Genomic DNA, 18,983 nt, shown 5'->3' with positions numbered 1-18,983 from the left:
ACACCTCAGAAGAAGGGTGACAGGATTGTTAGTCACAGACCGGTTTTGTAGTTACAACATTGCCTTTGGAAAGATGCTGTGGGATTTAGTTAATCTACAATTACATGGTTCTCCATATAGGTTCAGGATGCTTTATTTTCTCATAAAAAGAACAGGAGTACTTGTGGCACCTTAGAGACTAACAAATTTATTAGAGCATAAGCTTTCGTGGACTACAGCCCACTTCTTCGGATGCATATGCTTTAATAATGCATATGCATCCAAAGAAGTGGGCTGTAGTCCACGAAAGCTTATGCTCTAATAAATTTGTTAGTCTCTAAGGTGCCACAAGTACTCCTGTTCTTTTTGCGGATACAGACTAACACGGCTGCTACTCTGAAACCTTATTTTCTCATAATCTTCATGACATATTTTAGGTGGCACTTAGCATCCTACCTCCTTTCATGTATGCTGTTGTCTTGGACTACCCTGGTGGTTTAGTATTTGAAAGGGGGGAGGTGTGCCTCTGTAACAGGGCAGGCTCCTCTCCTAACCTGAGATCCCCCACAATGTTTGATGCTTTCTGTTCTTTAGCACCACTAAAAGAACAGGAGTACTTGTGACACCTTAGAGACAAACAAATGTATTTGAGCATAAGCTTTTGTGGGCTACAGCCCACTTCTTCAGATGCATAGAATGGAAGGAGTAAGGAGATATATATAAATACACACACACATACATACATACATACATACATACAGAACATGAAAAGGTAAAAGTAGCCATATCAACTCTAAGAGGCTAATTAATTAATATGAGCAATTATCAGCAGGAGAAAAAAAACTTTTGTAGTGATAATCAAGATGGCCCATTCCAGACAGTTGACAAGAGGTGTGAGGATACTTAACATGGGGAAATAGATTCAATCTGTGTAATGACTCAGTCATTTTGCAACAGAAAAGCTTCAAAAATAGACTCCAACAAGAAACTGCTGAACTTGAATTAATATGCAAACTAGATGCCATTAACTTAGGCTTGAATAGAGACTGGGAATGGCTGTGTCAAGGATGGATTTTTCTTTTAAGGAAACAAAACATAAAAATCATGGAATTAATGATTCATACCAGATGTCATTCTTTAATTACAAGTGGTGTCACCACAAATAAAGGGGTAACAAAAAGCCATTGTAGTGTCACTCCATTAACAACAAAGGAAAACTAGAAGCTGCGGGAGAGAGACCACAAATCTTGTGTGTTACTAGGAGTGTACATTAATGCTTTACTAAATTTTACTTATGGTAGCAACGAAAGCTTTACATATCTGTACTATTTAGTAGTAGTTCTGTTGATTTTTCTCTCATAATTCTCATACGTTGGTGCTTAAGGGATATTTTGTGTTTGATACTTCCTTTCCTAAAAGGTCAATTTATTATTTGAACTGTAGAAATAGAAGAATATTGGTTAGGGATGAGATGATAAATAACTGAATGGATTTCTAGTTTTCATAAGCAAGTGTAATGAAAAATCAGTTATATAAAAAAATTTATTTTGAATATAATAGAAAAGCTAATTATCCGCTTTATTTCAGAGTGCTCGTCTTAGGGCTGCTGGCTTTGGAAAAGACTTCAAAGAAAACCCCAATCTCAGGGATAACTGGACTGATGCAGAAGGCTATTATCGTAAGTATTTTTTGCTAACTTAATTTACATTGTCTAAAATAGGGTTGCTAAATGTAAAAGCACCTTATTAAAAAGATTTGCAAAATTATTTTGAAATTGCATACCACAGTGCCATCACTTAAAGTGTGGCTCACCCAAAGCAGCTGCATGTTCCTGCACTATAGTGCTCTGTCAAACTGCTCACAGGTGTCACAGAATCTAACAGTCAAAGTAAAATTAAAACCTATCCAAAGTTATTTACAGCCATGAGATCTCCCTCCAGAAGGAAGGGTTACGTCAGCACGCTTGCCATGATCTGAAACCAAGAAAAACAGCATGCAAAGAACCTTGATGCCCATCGTGCTGTAGTTGTCACCCAGGACTCAGAATGGAAGCGCTTCAGTGAGCACATTTCTTCACTACTCAATGTTAAACTCAGCAGCAGTTAATAAAGACCAACAGAAACGTTTCTTGTAATGGGGTGAAATGGGCATGCAACTTCTAATGTTGTTTATGAAAAGACTCCTGACCAAAGGAAGCACAGTTTCAGTTTCCCACAATTTCCACAAACCTAGCTACAAAGCACTGTAGACCTGACACAATAATTAAGTGACTGCACTGTGTATCTTTGTTTCTTTCAGAACTATACAGAAAAGTTTCTTTTTGTCAGTTATTCTACTTGTGTGTACTTAGTTCAGAATTCATCTTATTTCCCTCTTCATTTTCTTTCCTAGGTGTTAACATAGGTGAAGTTCTAGATAAACGTTACAATGTTTATGGTTACACTGGCCAGGGAGTTTTCAGTAACGTAGTGCGAGCCAGAGATATGGCCAGAGCAAACCAAGAAGTGGCAGTCAAAATAATCAGGAACAATGAACTTATGTAAGTCATGTTTTGTTAAATAGTAAAATAATGAGATTTACCGCACTAATAATCTAGTCATAAAGGTGGGGCTAATAATAATCTTATTAATTATCTGTATTGAAATTTTTTTCTAGAAAATCTTCCAGTACTTGGTTTTATTCCCACTTGATGTTTCAAGTGAAATAATCTTAGGTCTATCATAGTCAATAGCAATCAACATCCAATTGATTATGATACATAATTATACATTTTAATGAATATTTGGTAGCAGAGGAGTAAGACTCTGCCTACGTGGAAAGTAAATTATTTACAGCTCTAGAGACCCTTGTTGAGTAATGTAAATGTTACAGTAAACGGTATTATCCAGTATAGTTGCAATACTGTGAATTTAAAGTTTACTGCTTTTGTAATTTGTAAGACTCTTAAAAATTCTCTAAAATAAAATAGTGACCGTGGTACTTTGATTAGCTCACAGATTATATTTAAATGTGAATCTGGATGTGAATTTAAATAATATTAAGTGAACTCTCTATCATGTGCAACCCATTCAGCAAAAGATTTGCTAACAAGTATAGTACAGTTTGTTAAATAGATATTGGATTGATTTTTGTGTTTTTTTTTAAACAGCAACTCTCTCAAAACCCAGTATTGATCCAAACCTCACAACCCTGTGTGGTAGGGCGAAGTCCTACCTCCATTTTACATATGGGAAAAGGCAAAGAGAGGTTTTATATGGACATATGAAACACAAAAAGGTCAAGTTATTTGCCAAAGACAATAGATGTTGAGACTAAAACGTAGATCTTTTGACTATTAGGGCTGCGTTAAACATAAGACTGTTACTGCCTTCCTAACATTTTGAGAGCCAGCCAACTTAATGCTCATGTTGGATGTGATGTGTAGAATTTCAATAATTTCTGGGCCAAAAATGTATTTCTTTGTTTTTAGGCAAAAAACTGGTCTCAAAGAACTGGAATTTTTGAAGAAGCTCAATGATGCAGATCCTGATGACAAATTTCATTGTCTGCGATTGTTCAGACATTTTTATCACAAACAGCACCTCTGTCTGGTATTTGAACCACTCAGGTAAAATGAATATGTATTGAATTGTGTATAAAAATGAAAGTAGATTTAAGTGCATTTTAATCTTTTTTACTCTTAACTTGAAAAATTTCTTTACATTCGGACTTTTTAGATTCTGCTCTTAATATGTTGTAAACTTACTTAAGGCAATCAGTTCAAAAACCACTTCACAGATATACAGAGGAGTAGCACATTATTTTAATCTACTTAAAATGACAATGTCAGGGTGGCATCTGGTCCAATACAATAAAATAAATTAAAAATAGTATCAGTTAGTATTCCTGCCGTGAGTCGTCCTGACAATTGGCAATTCTTTTTACCACTATATTTTTCTTTCCTAATATTCATAGTTCCTTCTTCATCTGGAATGGTTTCAGAGGTTCAGAATGTATTCATATCATTTGCTAAGTATGTCTGGGAACATGTTACTTGTGTGTATACAACCACGTAGGATACATTCAGAGTAAATCAATAGAGTGATTCGACCTTTAATTTTTACTCTAAAATGGTATAAAGGTTCAGGTTTCTTGTGACAGACTAGATTCTCTACTTTGTATTTTATGACAGTGGACTCAAAAATGTCAAAAAAACTCTTTTGGGGTTACATTTCTATACCAAGACTATCAGAGTACTATGAATCCTAAGCTTTGTATGTGTACAATCAAGTAATTTTCCATGTATCCCGGGGAAAGTGATTTTGAAGTTTATGAAGTAATAATTGTATGCTGTGATGGGATCCCTGGGGTATAACCTGGAATTGGGGTACTGCTGTGCCCTCTTAACTCTCCAGCCTGGGCTGTCTCTCTCACTGCTTTGCTAGTGACAAGCAGCAAACCCCTCCAGGCACTGTTATCACTCAGTACAACAGCTGTGGAGCCCCACACCTAGCTAAGTTGCATGAATGCTCCCTGAGCCACTCTTAAATCACACAGAGAAAGCCACCAGAAAATTTCCCAAGCGCCCAGCCTTGCACCCCAGAACTATACCATCTTGCCCTGGTCAGAAGACTGACCAGTGTAAGTTCATTACCCAGTCTGCCACTCCCTCAATGTGGAGAGGACACAAACTAGCCTTTGTAAACTCAGCTGAGATTTCCCAAGCACTTTAACCAAAACACACTGTTTTAGGTAAAATATAAAACAGGTTTATCTACAGAAAGATAGAACTGAAGTGATTATAAGTGGTAGGCACAAAAGGTCAGAGATCGTTACCAAAGGAAAAAAGGTAAGTGCGTAGTCTAAATCTTAAACCTTGTTAGACTAGGCACTATTTGGATCAAACAGTTTTTCTCACCCACTGGATATTGCAGGCAGGCCACAGATCTTAATATGCAGGCTTCCCCTGGGAACAGTCTTCTCAGTTCAAATCTTTGTTTTCCCAGCATTCTTGTTGCTTCCGGTATAGGTGGGGGAGGAGAAGGGTAAAAGCATGACGCCACTGACCTCTATTTTATATCCTCAGTCCATGTGCCTGGAAAACACTAGCTGAGACATGTCCTGGTGGGCTTTGCTGAGTCACCAAGTTGAGCCGTCTCCCATTGTATGATGGTTGCGCAGGCCTCTTACAGCATTGTAAATCCCTTGATTACAACTCCCCTGCTCATTAATGGTTGTGATTATCTTTCAATGCCCGCCCAGGTGTTGGTCACCTCCTTTGTTGTCACTGGAGAACTAGCAGTGGACAACTTCCAAACTTACAACGTATTTCAATAACAAGCATGCAGCAAAATCTCATAACTTCATACACTCTAATGATATACATATTCTGACAGAACAGTGGGTTTCAGTGGCTCGTGACCTTTCATGTGATATCTTACATGGCATACTTTGTTTTAAATATTACAACTACATGTGAGTGATGAATATGGAGATTGCAGGATGCTACTTTGAGGTACAGCGTGTCACAACTAGACTAATAAACTGAGACCAAAGGATGTTGTTTTTTATGGCGCACCCACAAGTTATCAGCATGCAGAAATGTTTTTGTCCTCAAGTTCTGTGCTATATTTGGCTGTTAAGTCACTTTGCTCTGTTAGTTTTATAAACATTAGCCAATCTATTTGCCTATGCCAACAACCAACATGGCCACGTCAACTTCTGTATTTCTCCTCCCCAAGTCCCAGTCTTGTCAATGTTTTCCTGCCCTGTTTTGCCCCTTGAGAAAATTTACACAAAGACCATACAACTGTTGAGAAACTATCATAGTTTTTACACACGAGACACTCAGTGAATCCTAATGAAGCTGCATAACTGTTAGATAAGCACAGTCATGTCAGTAACTGTATAGAATCTCTTGCTCTGATTGGCTGAGATTTTTATTTCAGTATATGGCCTGATGAGAAGGAATCTATTTCAAGTTGGTCTGGTTTAAGTGATTTTTTTCCTACTGCCTAAAAGAGAATTTGTTTCTGTGCATTAAAATTGATGTTTAAAATATGAATATGCTATTCTTTGTTTAATATTTTTCCTATAATTTTTATATACATAAATAGTATGAATTTACGAGAGGTACTGAAAAAGTATGGAAAGGATGTCGGTCTCCACATTAAAGCTGTACGGTCCTACAGCCAGCAATTGTTCCTGGCATTAAAACTACTTAAAAGATGTAACATCCTACATGCTGATATTAAACCAGACAATATTTTGGTAAGTAATATTTAACACTATAAGACAGCCTGTACAAAATACATGTATGTTTGAAAAGGGTGTTATCTGAATTATAAAGTCCAAATTTTGTCATCCTTTACTCTGAAAAAAAGTTTTTGATTTTGCATTAGGACAAATCTAATTGTCATGGTACAAATAGTAAATAAGAAAATAAATGTAATTCAATCAAATATTTTCTGCTTCCAATTAAAAAACTTTTAACACTAAACGTAACCTGTGATTTTATACTTTAAACCAACACAGCAACTGCCCAGATATCCCTTCATGTTCCACTCTTACTTCTTTAAAAAGAGGGCTTCAGTATTGCAAAGTAAGGAAGCACTCTTTCTGAGAAGAAAGATTTTGATGACTTTTGAGATAATGGTAGCAAATGCTCCCTTTTTGTGAGGGTGCTAGCACAGACATGTTTGGCTCTTGCAGCAGACATGCTAGCTGGCTCTAAATTGAGATGATTCCTTTTATTTGTATGAGGGGAGTGGGAAAGACTCCTTAAACTCTCTTCCCCCATACCCTGGAAGCAGAGGATAGGCAAAGCCTCATTGGCGTTAAACACCAGAACACAGGTTGCATCTGGTTCACTTGATGTATTTGTAGGCCACATGACAGATTCAAATACTACAGAATCTGAGCTTTCAGTTACTTAAAAATGTAAGTTTCTAGTCTTCCTGGTTGTGAAAATAACCTGAATATGAACCTAGTGTAAGCAATTAACTGTCTTTTGAATGTGCATCAATTTGAAACAGTATCTGAGATCCATTAACTCCCTCTGTTCCCCTTCATTAATTGTATTGGGGTGTTAACTCTAAAGCAGAGGTTCTCAAACTTCATTGCACCACGACCCCCTTCTGACAACAAAAATTACTACACGACCCCAGGAGGGAGGACCAAACCCTGAGCTCACCCGAGCCCCACTGCACTGGGTGTGGGGGCCAAAGCAGAAGCCCCATGACTTCAACCCCAGGTAGCAGGGTCTGTAACCTGAGCTCCGCCACCCAGGGCTGAAGCCCTTGGGCACAGGCTTTGGGCTGGGGCTTCGGCTCTGGGCCCAAGCAAGTCTAACGCAAACAGGGTCGTGACTCACTTTGGGGTCCTGACTCACAGTTTGAGAACTGCTGCTCTAAAGCATAATCATGGTATTTTGAATATTAACATTAACTATTTAAGTGCTGGTTACTTTAATGGATGGAAGGTGGTGGAAGTGAAACTCACAAAGGAGGAATTTGGAATTGCTGTAGGGAAAGAAATGCGGGGGTAGAAAGAAGGAGAAAAAGAATGGGAAGATAAACAAAATTAAGCAAGCAACAAAGGGCAGAAATAAGTAGGTTTAAATGTGAGCTTATTTTTTCATGGAGGGATGCTGAGTAGAACAATAAGATACTGAACAAATAATAGAGAATACCTGAAAGTTTAATAAGTAAAAACCATATTCTACCCTTGAGCTTTATGCAAATCACTGGCTTGAGGGCCATATATAGTCTTAAATTTATACCCTGGCCCTTTTTAAAAAAAAAAAAAAAAAAAGAGAGAGAGGGCGCCAAATTTATATGTAGTGTATAACTCCTTTGAAGCCTCCAGTAACAAATTTGGCTCTGCTTCTATAAAAACACATGTTAAAAGCTGTTTTTAATGGTCAAGTTAACTTAGGCTTGGTCTGCACCAGTGGTTTTCAACCTCTTTACATTTGCAGACCCCTCAAAAATTTCAAATGGAGGTGCCAGACCCCTTTGGAAACCTTAGCGTATTCTGTGAGAATCCCCTCACAGGGTCCATGGACCACAGGTTAAAAACCACTGGTCTACACGACAGACTTTTGTTGATATTACTGTGTCATTCAGAGGTGTGGAAAATTCACACCCGAGTAATGTAGTTATACCAAACTAGCCCCCAGTGGACAGCACAGTGTCGATGGGAGGGCTTTTCTGGTCGACATATCTACAGCCACTTACGGAGGTGGAGTACCTATGCTGATGGGAGAAGCTCTCTCCCGTCAGCATAGGTAGCGTCTTCTCTAACGCTAGAGCAGCGCTATAAGTGTAGACAAGCCTTAAGGCACAGCTGGGATTAACTTGGTTCTCCCCTCCCGATTCTGAAGCTTGCATGAATGAAAAATCCAGTTTGCCTAATTATCTTGTTTAATTTGACTGTTCAAAGAGATTAATCTTTTCTAACCTGACTATATTATAGATCTCTCTCTCTCTCTCTCTCTCTCTCTCTCTCTCTCTGTCTGAACTGTGTTAAAATAACTTAGCTTTTCTTAAATACATTTTTAAAAATCAAATATATTGAGTTAGAATCCCCTGAAGGAAATCTGAATTGTTCCCTTAATGTTATCTAAGGTGAGAAGTCTGACTAATTTGAACTGATGGATACCTTCCCTCTGTTCTCTTGAAAGCATCAACTAAGAAATAATTTCAGTGCTTAGAAGCATGACTTGTAATAGTATTATAAAGGATCATAAAGACTTGAAATAATGAAGAGGATTAAGTTAAATGGAATAGGTCCAAAAACTCCTACTCTAGCTCTCCACCCAAGTATTCAGAAACCAATTTAAGTGCTCAGATTGACAGGTTATATTATACATTTTAAGGTTCAATCAGAACTTTCTTCTATGTTCCCTACAAAGTTTGAGCTTGGCTTAACTAATTTGTGGTCTGTCCAGCCACAGAATGAGAATACATTTTTTCCCCCCAAGATGATTATATCTTTTCTTATTAGCATGGTTGAAATAATCTGTAATAAATTTAATAGACAATGTAGTATAATCATTTTAACCAAATAGATGTATCTGGAAAAAAAAAGTGAGCAGGCAAGAACATAAGGCTTTTTCTATTTCTAAAATTTCCTATTTACTCAATGACTGAAAGAGGTTTCCAACTATAACATAGTTAAAATATTGTTTTAAAAATTGCCCACATGAGTCAGAATTCTACTGTCCAAATATTTTAAAGCTAATCTTTAGACCTCTATGTGAAAAGCAAAGGCTTTACGTAAGGAATCCTAAAATAAGCATTCTGTCTTTCAGTTCTTCTGCCCAAGAAGCCTTAAGTGCACCCTTTTAAAAAAGGAAATCAAACTGTGAAAGATCTTAAGGCTTCAATTCACATCCAAGTATCATTTAAAAAAAAAAAAAAAGTAATGTCCTTTTATGAGTTGTCAGCAACCCCTAGAAATTACAGCTTTTCCTATAACTACAGTGATCCAAGCTATCAATGTGATCCTCATTTTGATAAAGGAATTCTCTATGGCATCTAGCCATTTACACACATACAGGACAATATGTTCTGTTAGAAAAATAAAGTTCTCACCTTTATGATGTTACCTTCAGTTTATTCAGGGTCATCTCCAGCTTTTGCAAATATTTCTGAATACAACTTGAAAAATTCTTGTATGCTCTTCCCCTTTGGTGTTTTTTGTATTAGTCATACTAGAAGTTCTGGCTCAATTTAGAATTTTGCTTTTTTCAGTGTATAAGTTTTCACTTTTCCATTCATTCTACAAACAGAAACAAAAAACTACATGCACGTGCAACCCTACCCCTTTTTTCTTAGAGAAAATCCAGCCATCAAAAAATTCCAGAGGCAAGTGACTGTAAAGTTAAGCTCTGGAGTGCAGTGAGGTCTCACATTTAAACTTGTGTGAAAAGTACTGAAGTGCATTGCTTTAATCTTAGCAAATGCCTGTTCAACTTGTGAAAGCTGAATAATATAACAAATAATAAACTAATGTTTTCTGACTACTTGAATATATATGTCCTACTGGAATATTTTTTCATATTAAAGATTCTAAATTTTATTACAATACATACAAAATGAATATTTATGTTCGTAAACGACTTCAACAAATGTTCTAACTTTGTATTGGAGGCATGAATTCTATTCCAAACAGTGTAAAACTTTCTAGAATTTTTTTTTTTTGGGGGGGGGGGGGCCAGTCCTTTATAGTTGATTCATTTCATTTGCATATGAGGTATTTAAGACTTACTGGTGGTGTGGTAATCTAATAGAGGCTGTATGTTTCCAGCTATAAGAATATTTACCCGAAAAATGACATGAACTATGTAATATTAATTAGCTAAGAACTACTAATTCCAATGTGCATTGTTATTACTGACACAGTAAGTTGATGTATGAATACCAGATTTAGAGAGTGAGAAATTTAGCCAGCTCTCTGGTTTGGCAACAGAGCTGACTGCTGCAGTTCATGCTATCCAGGTATGGAAGTGACTTTTGGTTGCTCTTTCCTTGTGATCATTGGATTGCATTGCAGAGGTGACTCACTTGGGCTCTGAGTGGAAAATGATGTGCCTTCATTACATGAGCACATTCTGGACCAATCTTCAGACAGGGAATGTTGTCTAGTTCTCTGCAGGCTGCTACCCTGTCTTAATTCGCTGGAGCAGAGATTCTCAAACTTTTTTTTGCTGGGCCTCCCTTTAAAAATATTTCAGGTTGTGATGACCCTCCCCACCCCACTCTTGGTACTGGATATAATTTTCACTGCATCAGTGCAGAGCTAAGTAACCATACCATCCCCCCCCCCTTACTTCTGCGCTGCTGCTGGCAGCAGCACTGCCTTTAGAGCTGGGCAGCCAGCCAGCAGCCACTGCTCTTTGGCTGCCTAGCTGTGAGGCAAGGGAAAAGGTGATCTTGTGACCCCCTTCCCCAATTGCCTTGCGACCTCCTTTTTGGTCGGGACCCCCAGTTTGAGAAACTCTGCTCTAGAGAAGTAGATTGGGGAAGATTTAGGGGATCCTCAGGACCTTTTATATGACCAACTTTTGATCAAGCCAAATATGGCAAGGAAGAGCCATTTCTTTGATGACTGGGGGAAGAGTGATAAGGACTCTGCTACTATTTGAAATGTGTATTGGTTCTGTATTTGGGGGAGGCGCACGCTGAGTTTGCCTCAGCTCAGAATTTGTGTATGTTTCTTTTGAAGGAGAAAGACACATTGGAATGTAAATAATCTTCACTTATTAATCCTGCACATTGTTCGGGCTCATGAATGGCAGCCTGGGGAGCAGATTCCAGCCTTTCTCACCAGGTGTCATTCTTACTGTGTACATAGAAGAAATCTTAAAAAAAAAAATGAACACACAGTTCTTTGACATATTTGTCCATGGTTTTAATTTTTTTGTCAATCATATTAACTCATTATTTTTTATGGGCTAGTAGCATGTGCATTTGATATAAGTAGAGACCATATAAATTTGGAAATGTTATTTAATGGTCTCTCAGTTTATAGACAAACAACTGTAAACTTAGTCAAATTGACCAGTAAAAATGAATTTTAAATTCAGTAGTCTTTATGACGTTGTGTCATTCATTGTCATTTCCAGTTTAAGAAGGTATTATAGTTTTATTAGAATACAAGGAACCAAAATAGAGTGGGGGGAACAAATATTAAAGTTAGTTGAGGGGATTATTGGATGATTTGATATTGTCTTGTTACTGGTGTATGACAGTTTATGTACTATCACAGCATCAGTGACCATCTATGTACTGTCACTGTGCCAGTAAAGTTTTTATTTAATTTGCAGGTGAATGAATCTAAAACCATATTAAAGCTTTGTGATTTTGGATCAGCTTCACATGTTGCAGATAATGACATCACACCATATCTTGTCAGTAGATTTTATCGAGCTCCTGAAATTAGTAAGTTTATTTGACATATTTCTCTCTGTATTTAAATTATGTAAATACTTGACTGGTAATTATCATTCATGGCCATATGTATTCGGAACATTGATGCTTCATAGATAATCTAAAAACTAAAACCAAAGTTAAAACAATAATCTTAATGTAGCCAGTCCCACGATCTGTCAGTAGCAGAACACACTAGCATCTGGTGAAAGAGAGCTTGTGATGCTCATTGTTTGGTCCTAGTCAGGCAGGAATTTGGGATGTTGCAGAGGCAGAACAGACAGACTTTGGTGAGCAGAAGCTCACATGACCTTTCCCGGGGGGGACGGAGGGATGGGCAATTCTGGTTCACAGTTTTCACTGTTTTTTATTTGTGGAAGCCAGGGCAGGTTACAGTTAAAGCCCACTGTCATGGGAAAATGGAAAGACTTTCATTCTCTTCCTTTGGCACTTTCCTCTTCTTAGGAATATGAGTTTTAAGGTAGCTCCTAATTTATAGGATCTGTTTACTCTTGTTGTATGTTATGTTTATGCCTGCTTTTGTGGTATTAACTGATGTAATCAGAAAACTCTTCTGTTTCAGTTATAGGCAAAATCTATGATTATGGTATAGATATGTGGTCAGTAGGCTGCACGTTATATGAACTTTATACAGGAAAAATACTGTTTCCTGGCAAAACCAATAACCATATGTTGAAACTTGCCATGGACCTCAAAGGAAAGATGCCAAACAAGGTAAGAAATGTGTAAACTGTTTAAAATCTCATATGAAATTGCAGTAATGGGCATCATAGTAAACACTGAATTCAGTCTGATGTCTTAACAGCGAGCATATAACAACCTTTTGACTGTAGAATTATTGATTATAAATTTTATGACGTGAAAGTACATGACTTTTTTTTCATAGACTAAGTGTTAAGTGAAAACAGAAACTTCTTTTATACACTGAGCTGAAAAAATAAAACACGTAAGTAAATGGAAGATAACTGTGTGTGTTATCCAGCTGGTTTGAGTGACATTTTATTCAGTCTAGTCTTGCCAGAAACTGGGAATGGGCGACAGGGGATGGATCACTTGATGATTACCTATTCTGTTCAGACCCTCTGAAACACCTGACATTGGCCACTGTCAGAAGACAGGATACTGGGCTGGATGGACCATCCGTCTGCTTCAGTATGGCTGTTCTTATGTTCTAGTCATTTCTCACTGTTCTCTGAAAGACTGTTAAAAGTGTTAAGTAATTCATATTACTGTAAGTCAGTAGATGTAATCTTCTGTTATGATGAGTCTAAAATCTGAAGTTTTCAAGACAAAGAACTTCTGCCTCTGTTTTATTTTCAGATGATCCGAAAAGGTGTATTCAAAGATCAACACTTTGATCAAAATCTCAACTTCATGTATATAGAAGTAGACAAAGTAACAGAAAGGGTAAGTTTTAAATGAACTAACTGAACTGTAATTTTTTAAAGTTTTTTAACTATAATATTTCAGTTATGAAATTCACTAATTAATGAACTATTAATTAATGTCCTAACTAGTACCAAGATACGTTGTAAAGGCTGTTTAAAATATTTTTTTCCCCTGCAGAATGCAGACAGTTTGTGATAGGTTAATTTATGTTCTAGCAACAGGGAATTTCCCTATGGTTTTGCATTTGTTTTAAAAAAAAAATCTGGTTATTCTCAATCATAAACTGAGTACACTCCCTCATATAATTTAACCTTGTATAACTTTAACTTGAAATTATGAATAAATCTTAATGGTGCTGCCTTCCTTTGTTTTGTTAAAATTAGAAAATGTGCAACTTTTATGTGAAATATTTGTTATAGAATACTCCCTTAAGCCTGGTCTACACTACAGAGTTAGGTCGACGCAAGGCAACTTACGTCAATCTAACTATGTAAGTGTCTATGCTAAAATTTCACTCCCATCAACAAAACTGCCCCACTATGCCAATTTAAAAATTCCACCTCCACAAGAGGCATAGAGTCGGTATTGATGTAGTTAAGTCGATGCAGTGTCAGTATAAACACTGTGTTGCTTACATCGACTGTTACTGGCTTTCAGAAGCCATTCCACAATGCCCCATACTGACAGTACAGTCAGTACAAGCGTTTGTGGTGAGGACATGCACCACCAATACAAGGAGCATAGTGTGGACCGCAAAAACAATTCAATGACTGTGGTGGCTGTATGCCGACGCAATTTAGGCCAACATAATTTTGTAGGGTAGATATGCCCTTAGGGATTATAATGTGTACCATTGAATGTTAGAGTGCACCCTAAGAATGCATCAAATTGGCAAGTATAGAACATGCTTTCTCATTTAGAATTCTCAGTATACTAACCACTGAGTCTCAAATGTAGAGAAGCAGATCTTAAATGAGATGTGCAAGGAAATGAATGCATTTGGCATAAAGCACATTTATTAGTCTTATGTTCAGTTTTCAGTATTTCTTTAAATAACATTTACAGTCATAAGAGTTACAACACTAAATATGTGTTAGACAGCAGTAAATTTAGGAGGAATAACAGCAGAGAGAAAGTTTTTTAACTATGTGCTTGTTATTGTGCTCATAGTGGTTTTAGTAACCGTGCTAATTTATATAGAAGTAAATGTTGGTTGCACTTTTTATATTAGGAAAAAGTTACTGTCATGAGCACCATTAATCCAACCAAGGACCTGTTAGCAGACTTGATTGGGTGCCAACGACTCCCTGAAGACCAGCGGAAAAAAGTACATCAGCTAAAGGACTTGTTGGACCAGATCCTAATGTTAGACCCAGCCAAACGGATTAGCATCAACCAGGCTCTGCAACACGCCTTCATCCAGGAAAAAATTTAAATCCGATGAAGAAGTCCAAAGGGTTTGAGTAGTTAAGATACAAAGACTGAAGAAATTTCACAGCAGTTTATTAATGTATATAAACATAAATATTTCCCCTGCAAAGTTGAGGAAGGATGATATATTTGAATTAACATCAAGGCTGATATTTCTTTTAGAAATGTTAGAGTAATTCTGTTTGTGTCTTATGTGAAAATTTTCACTGTAGAACTGTTTTAATTGCCAAGACTGCACACAAGTACAATGCTAATGTATATGGTTGCAGTTCATATATTATAAAAAAAAAAAAAAAGCTTGTTATAAAAGAACAGTAATACTGGGTGGTTGATTTGTTCTTAGCAGACTTGGCTTCATTTTTTGTCTTTAAAAAATGGCCAGCATAAATGCTGTTTATATTCACATTTTCCTAGGTGTGTGTGTGCAGGCCACAGCAGCATGCCCTTGGTGTAGTCAGTGCCGAAGGGGGTCTGTTCCTTCTTGAGCCTGCCTGCAGGGATGGTCTCCTCTTTTAAAGCAGGTTGTGTACAACTTTCAGTACACTGAAGGTAAGCTAAACCATCAACATCACCGGTGTTTAAGATGTTATTTTACTGGAACAACTGACAAATGAGAGACAATAGCTTTATGGCAGAATTCCCTGCATGTTTGATAAATGATGTTTTTATTTTCTGGCATTGCAACTGTGGCATAGTTACGACTTCTGTTCTGTTCATCACATTTAAAATTTGGAGAATGCGCACTTGATGGATAGAGCGCCTTCAGTGTACTGTTCTTATTACTTTAATTTTTTTAATCAACTTGCTATAGACTTTGTATACATTTTGTTAAATATAGTTCACTATGACATAGAACCAATACTTACAGAAGAGTTTTCATTTACTAATTACATATGTTGGAATCTGATTCTGAAAGACCTTATATCTAAAGGATAGATAGACAACATAATGAAATTTTTAACTATTTGTATGTCATTTTGAAAGTGTACTGCTTTATGCTAAAAGTGTTTCATTTGTTCATTGTTTTCATTATTTGTGATCATGTTGTCTTTCAATACAGGCATAAACCTTCCACTCTTGAACAAAGCAGCTGCTTTTTAAAAGCGGTAATTGCTTCTTTACCTTTTATTTCTTTTGTAAATGAAGCTTTTCTTTAAGAAATGTGACAGTGTTGTCTCTTGCATAAAACAGTTGACACTCACTTATTGTAAAGTGAAGATTGTTCTGCTGCATGTAAAGTGGACCATGCAGATTTCTGTATGTTTTCAGTATGCATCATTAGATAATAAAGTCTTTTGTGAACAAGGCATTTGTAGCCATTTTTAAAAGATTTTGTCTTCAGTGCTGGTAAATCAGGTAATACGTAAGAAGAAACCCTTCATTTTTCTGTAAATCCTTTAATTAAAGGGATTATTAAAAGTTATGATCTTTGGAAGGCGATATTAGACTACATTAATTAGATCTCTAATTATCATCATTGTAAAAGAAAGAAAACAAACCAAAAACCTACAGATACTGTCTATCTGCTTTCATTGTTATGAAATTATTCCTGTAGGATATATGATTCAATTCAGGCTTTAACTAATGTTTGTGCTATTTTTCTCACTTTTCCTTTTGATGGTGCTGAAAGAGAGAAAGGAAAGCGAGGCACAGGCCACTCTACGCCTACTCCATGGGTCTGATTTGATGAGACACCAACTTCACCTTCCTAACAAGGTTATTTCTGACAGCATGTGTAGATAAACATTTAGCAACAAGTTAAAAATAGTTTGGAACATTTGAGTTAGTTATGCAACATGAAGAATCCAGAATCAAACTTTCCCAATCCATACTGATGTTTTAAATATAGTTTGACACAAAAAAAAAAGCATCTTTATTTCCATTTATTATTTGCATAAAAGGTATAGAAAAAACAGGGATTTAGGGGTTTTTTTGTAATACCCTTTTCAAATTGTAAATAGGACTTCTTTATCCATCTAGGCACAAACATGCACACTTAGTGCAATCAAGGATGGAAAATGAGACTAAGCAGTCATTCTGCTGGTGGGGTGTTCCCCACCAAGGAGATGTAATGAACTACAAAGCAGGCAGGTGATGGGTGATGTTACATACCTATTTTGAACCTTCTACCTGTCTTTTCTCAGTTTTTATTTTAATTTTTAATTAAAAGTAAATCTGTTCCTACTTCAACATGTGAAGTTTCTTGTTCATACAGGAAATAGAATGCAGATTTCACTCTTAGTGAAATGAAGAACTAGATACTTGTTAGTTAATTCCACACAAAGAACTTTGCACTGTTTTGGTGACGCCTATAACGTATCCAGCACTTCTGGTGGCAATTTTACACAGATGTAGTGAAATCCTATTGTTTCTGTTGATTTTGACCATTATTTTGTATCCCTATTTAAGAATCAAGAAATGAGTTGTCAACTCCAATAGAAACAATGCACATTATACCTACAGAACTTTTAAAAACTATTCTAAAGAAGAATAAAGTTGCTCGTTTACTTGTTCTTTGTGTTGTAGGTGCCGCTCAAAAGAAGATGATGACCACCAGAAGACATGAACAAAGGTTTCTGTCCTATAAAAGATATGAAAATATTTTTCATGTTATCTGTCTAATCTTTCTGTTTACAGCATTCATTAGCACTATTGGTAATTCTAAGAATAGTCCTGTTGTGATGGTATTTATATGTATGATGTGCTTGTTTCATTTCTGGTCAATGTGATTTTGTTGTGATCGAATGTAGGAAGATACACAATACTGTATCTGTTTCTCTTTCTTCTTATAAGAGAAATATTGGGTATGATACTTTTCCTTTAGGAAGGAGTCAACCAAATTTGTCGGTAAAATATATATATTTTAGCATCACTGATGTTTTTAAGATTTTACTAGCAGAGGATACAAAATTTTGTTCCCATATTTTATTGTAGCAAGTGCATTTTAAATTCTAATACTATCTCTTACTTACCCTTAGCCAAAAGAGCAAACATTGTAACTAGGGAGGTGGGTTATGAGAAATTGTTGAAAAACAAGTGGGTCCTGATCCTTGGCCCTCCTCCAGCTCCCTTTGTGCTTTTCTGGCAGAACAAAGGAGTTGTAATTCTGACTTGAACATCCACCTAAATGGTTCCCCCAGCATGGAAGATTCCTGAGTGGTGTAGAGACATAGTTACCTATTTGCCTCCCCTCTCCCTCTCAGCCCTTGGTGTAGGGGCGAGTTGGATGTGTGACTGGAGTGCTGCTGAACTCTGCTGATTCCCAGCTGTGGCAAACTGCTACAAAATAGAAGAGTCCCTGAAGCTGCCATTGGCAGTTGGCTTTTGGCTGAGGGTGGTATGCAGCTGTTTTTGCTGCCTCCACACCTCAGGTCTGGTGCCAAGTGAAACTCGGCTGAACCCAAGCATTTAACCTATGATCTGTGCCTCATGGTGACTGAAAATCAACAAAAAACAAACTAAAAGTGCTTTTGAATCTTGGCCCAAAGATGAGAAGTAAATGCACTGGAGATGTATACTAAAAAATCCCTTTACTACTTACATTTGTTATGTATGTTGCTTAGGTGAATACGTATAGGTTGACAAAATTGAAAACCATTTTAAAATAAATTTGTTAAATGAATTTTGATTTTGAATCATTACATTTTTTAATAATGTTTTTCCGTCCAAATATAGGGTAAGTGGCAGTAAACCTCTGAAGAACCTTTGAATATATTGATCCATACGCAGAAGGCTGATCATTCTGTGAGAATACAGGAGATATAACTTAATCTTCTACAGTGTATTAAGTCATCGACTGTAACTCATAGTTATAGCAGCAAATGTTCAAACTGGCAGTTGCTTCAAGTTAATAAAATAAGATTTTGGAACTTATCTGCATCTTGTGGTTTTTACTTTTGCTCTGTTTATAAAGTTGATAATATAAAGCTTTTAAATACTTTTTTCAAATATTTGCATACAGTAAATCGGGGCGGGCAAACTTTTTTAGGCTTGAGGGCCACATCGGGTTTCCAAAATTTTATGGAGGGCTGGTTAGCGGAGGCTGTGCCTCCCCAAACAGCCAGGCTTGGCTCAGCCCCAGCCCCTATCTGACCCCTCCTGCTTCTCGCCCCCTGATGCCCCCCTCCCCGGGACTACTGCCCCCCGCCACCCCATCCAACCGCTCCCCTCATTTCTGACTGCCCCCCTGGGATCCCTGCCCCATCCAACCACCCCTTCTTCCTGACTGCCCCCGGAACTCCTGCCCCCTGC

At 37.0% G+C, this 18,983-nt stretch overlaps 1 protein-coding gene across 4 annotated transcripts in view; it reads left to right on the top strand.

Annotated features, from left to right (window-relative positions):
- The window catches only part of PRPF4B (pre-mRNA processing factor 4B), a 51,929-nt gene extending 33,324 nt beyond the window's left edge, over window positions 1-18,605 (top strand). The window contains exons 8-19 of one of the 4 annotated variants that reach the window (XM_054017090.1): window positions 1,567-1,657; window positions 2,371-2,518; window positions 3,449-3,586; window positions 6,075-6,228; window positions 11,789-11,903; window positions 12,475-12,626; window positions 13,233-13,319; window positions 14,533-15,281; window positions 15,793-15,838; window positions 16,363-16,448; window positions 16,713-17,304; window positions 18,408-18,605. In XM_054017090.1, the coding sequence (XP_053873065.1) occupies window positions 1,567-1,657; window positions 2,371-2,518; window positions 3,449-3,586; window positions 6,075-6,228; window positions 11,789-11,903; window positions 12,475-12,626; window positions 13,233-13,319; window positions 14,533-14,736 (1,089 nt within the window). In that variant the 3' untranslated portion in view covers window positions 14,737-15,281; window positions 15,793-15,838; window positions 16,363-16,448; window positions 16,713-17,304; window positions 18,408-18,605. Of the gene's footprint in view, window positions 1-1,566; window positions 1,658-2,370; window positions 2,519-3,448; window positions 3,587-6,074; window positions 6,229-11,788; window positions 11,904-12,474; window positions 12,627-13,232; window positions 13,320-14,532; window positions 16,449-16,712; window positions 17,305-18,407 lie in introns of all 4 variants that reach the window. The other 3 variants (XM_054017091.1, XM_054017093.1, XM_054017089.1) reach the window with 3 other exon arrangements.
- The last annotated feature ends 378 nt before the right edge of the window (window positions 18,606-18,983 follow it).

This window comes from Malaclemys terrapin, chromosome 2 (assembly GCF_027887155.1).
Source record: "Malaclemys terrapin pileata isolate rMalTer1 chromosome 2, rMalTer1.hap1, whole genome shotgun sequence".
NCBI classification, from domain to species: domain Eukaryota; kingdom Metazoa; phylum Chordata; order Testudines; family Emydidae; genus Malaclemys; species Malaclemys terrapin.
This window is presented reverse-complemented; position numbering and strand designations above follow the sequence as displayed.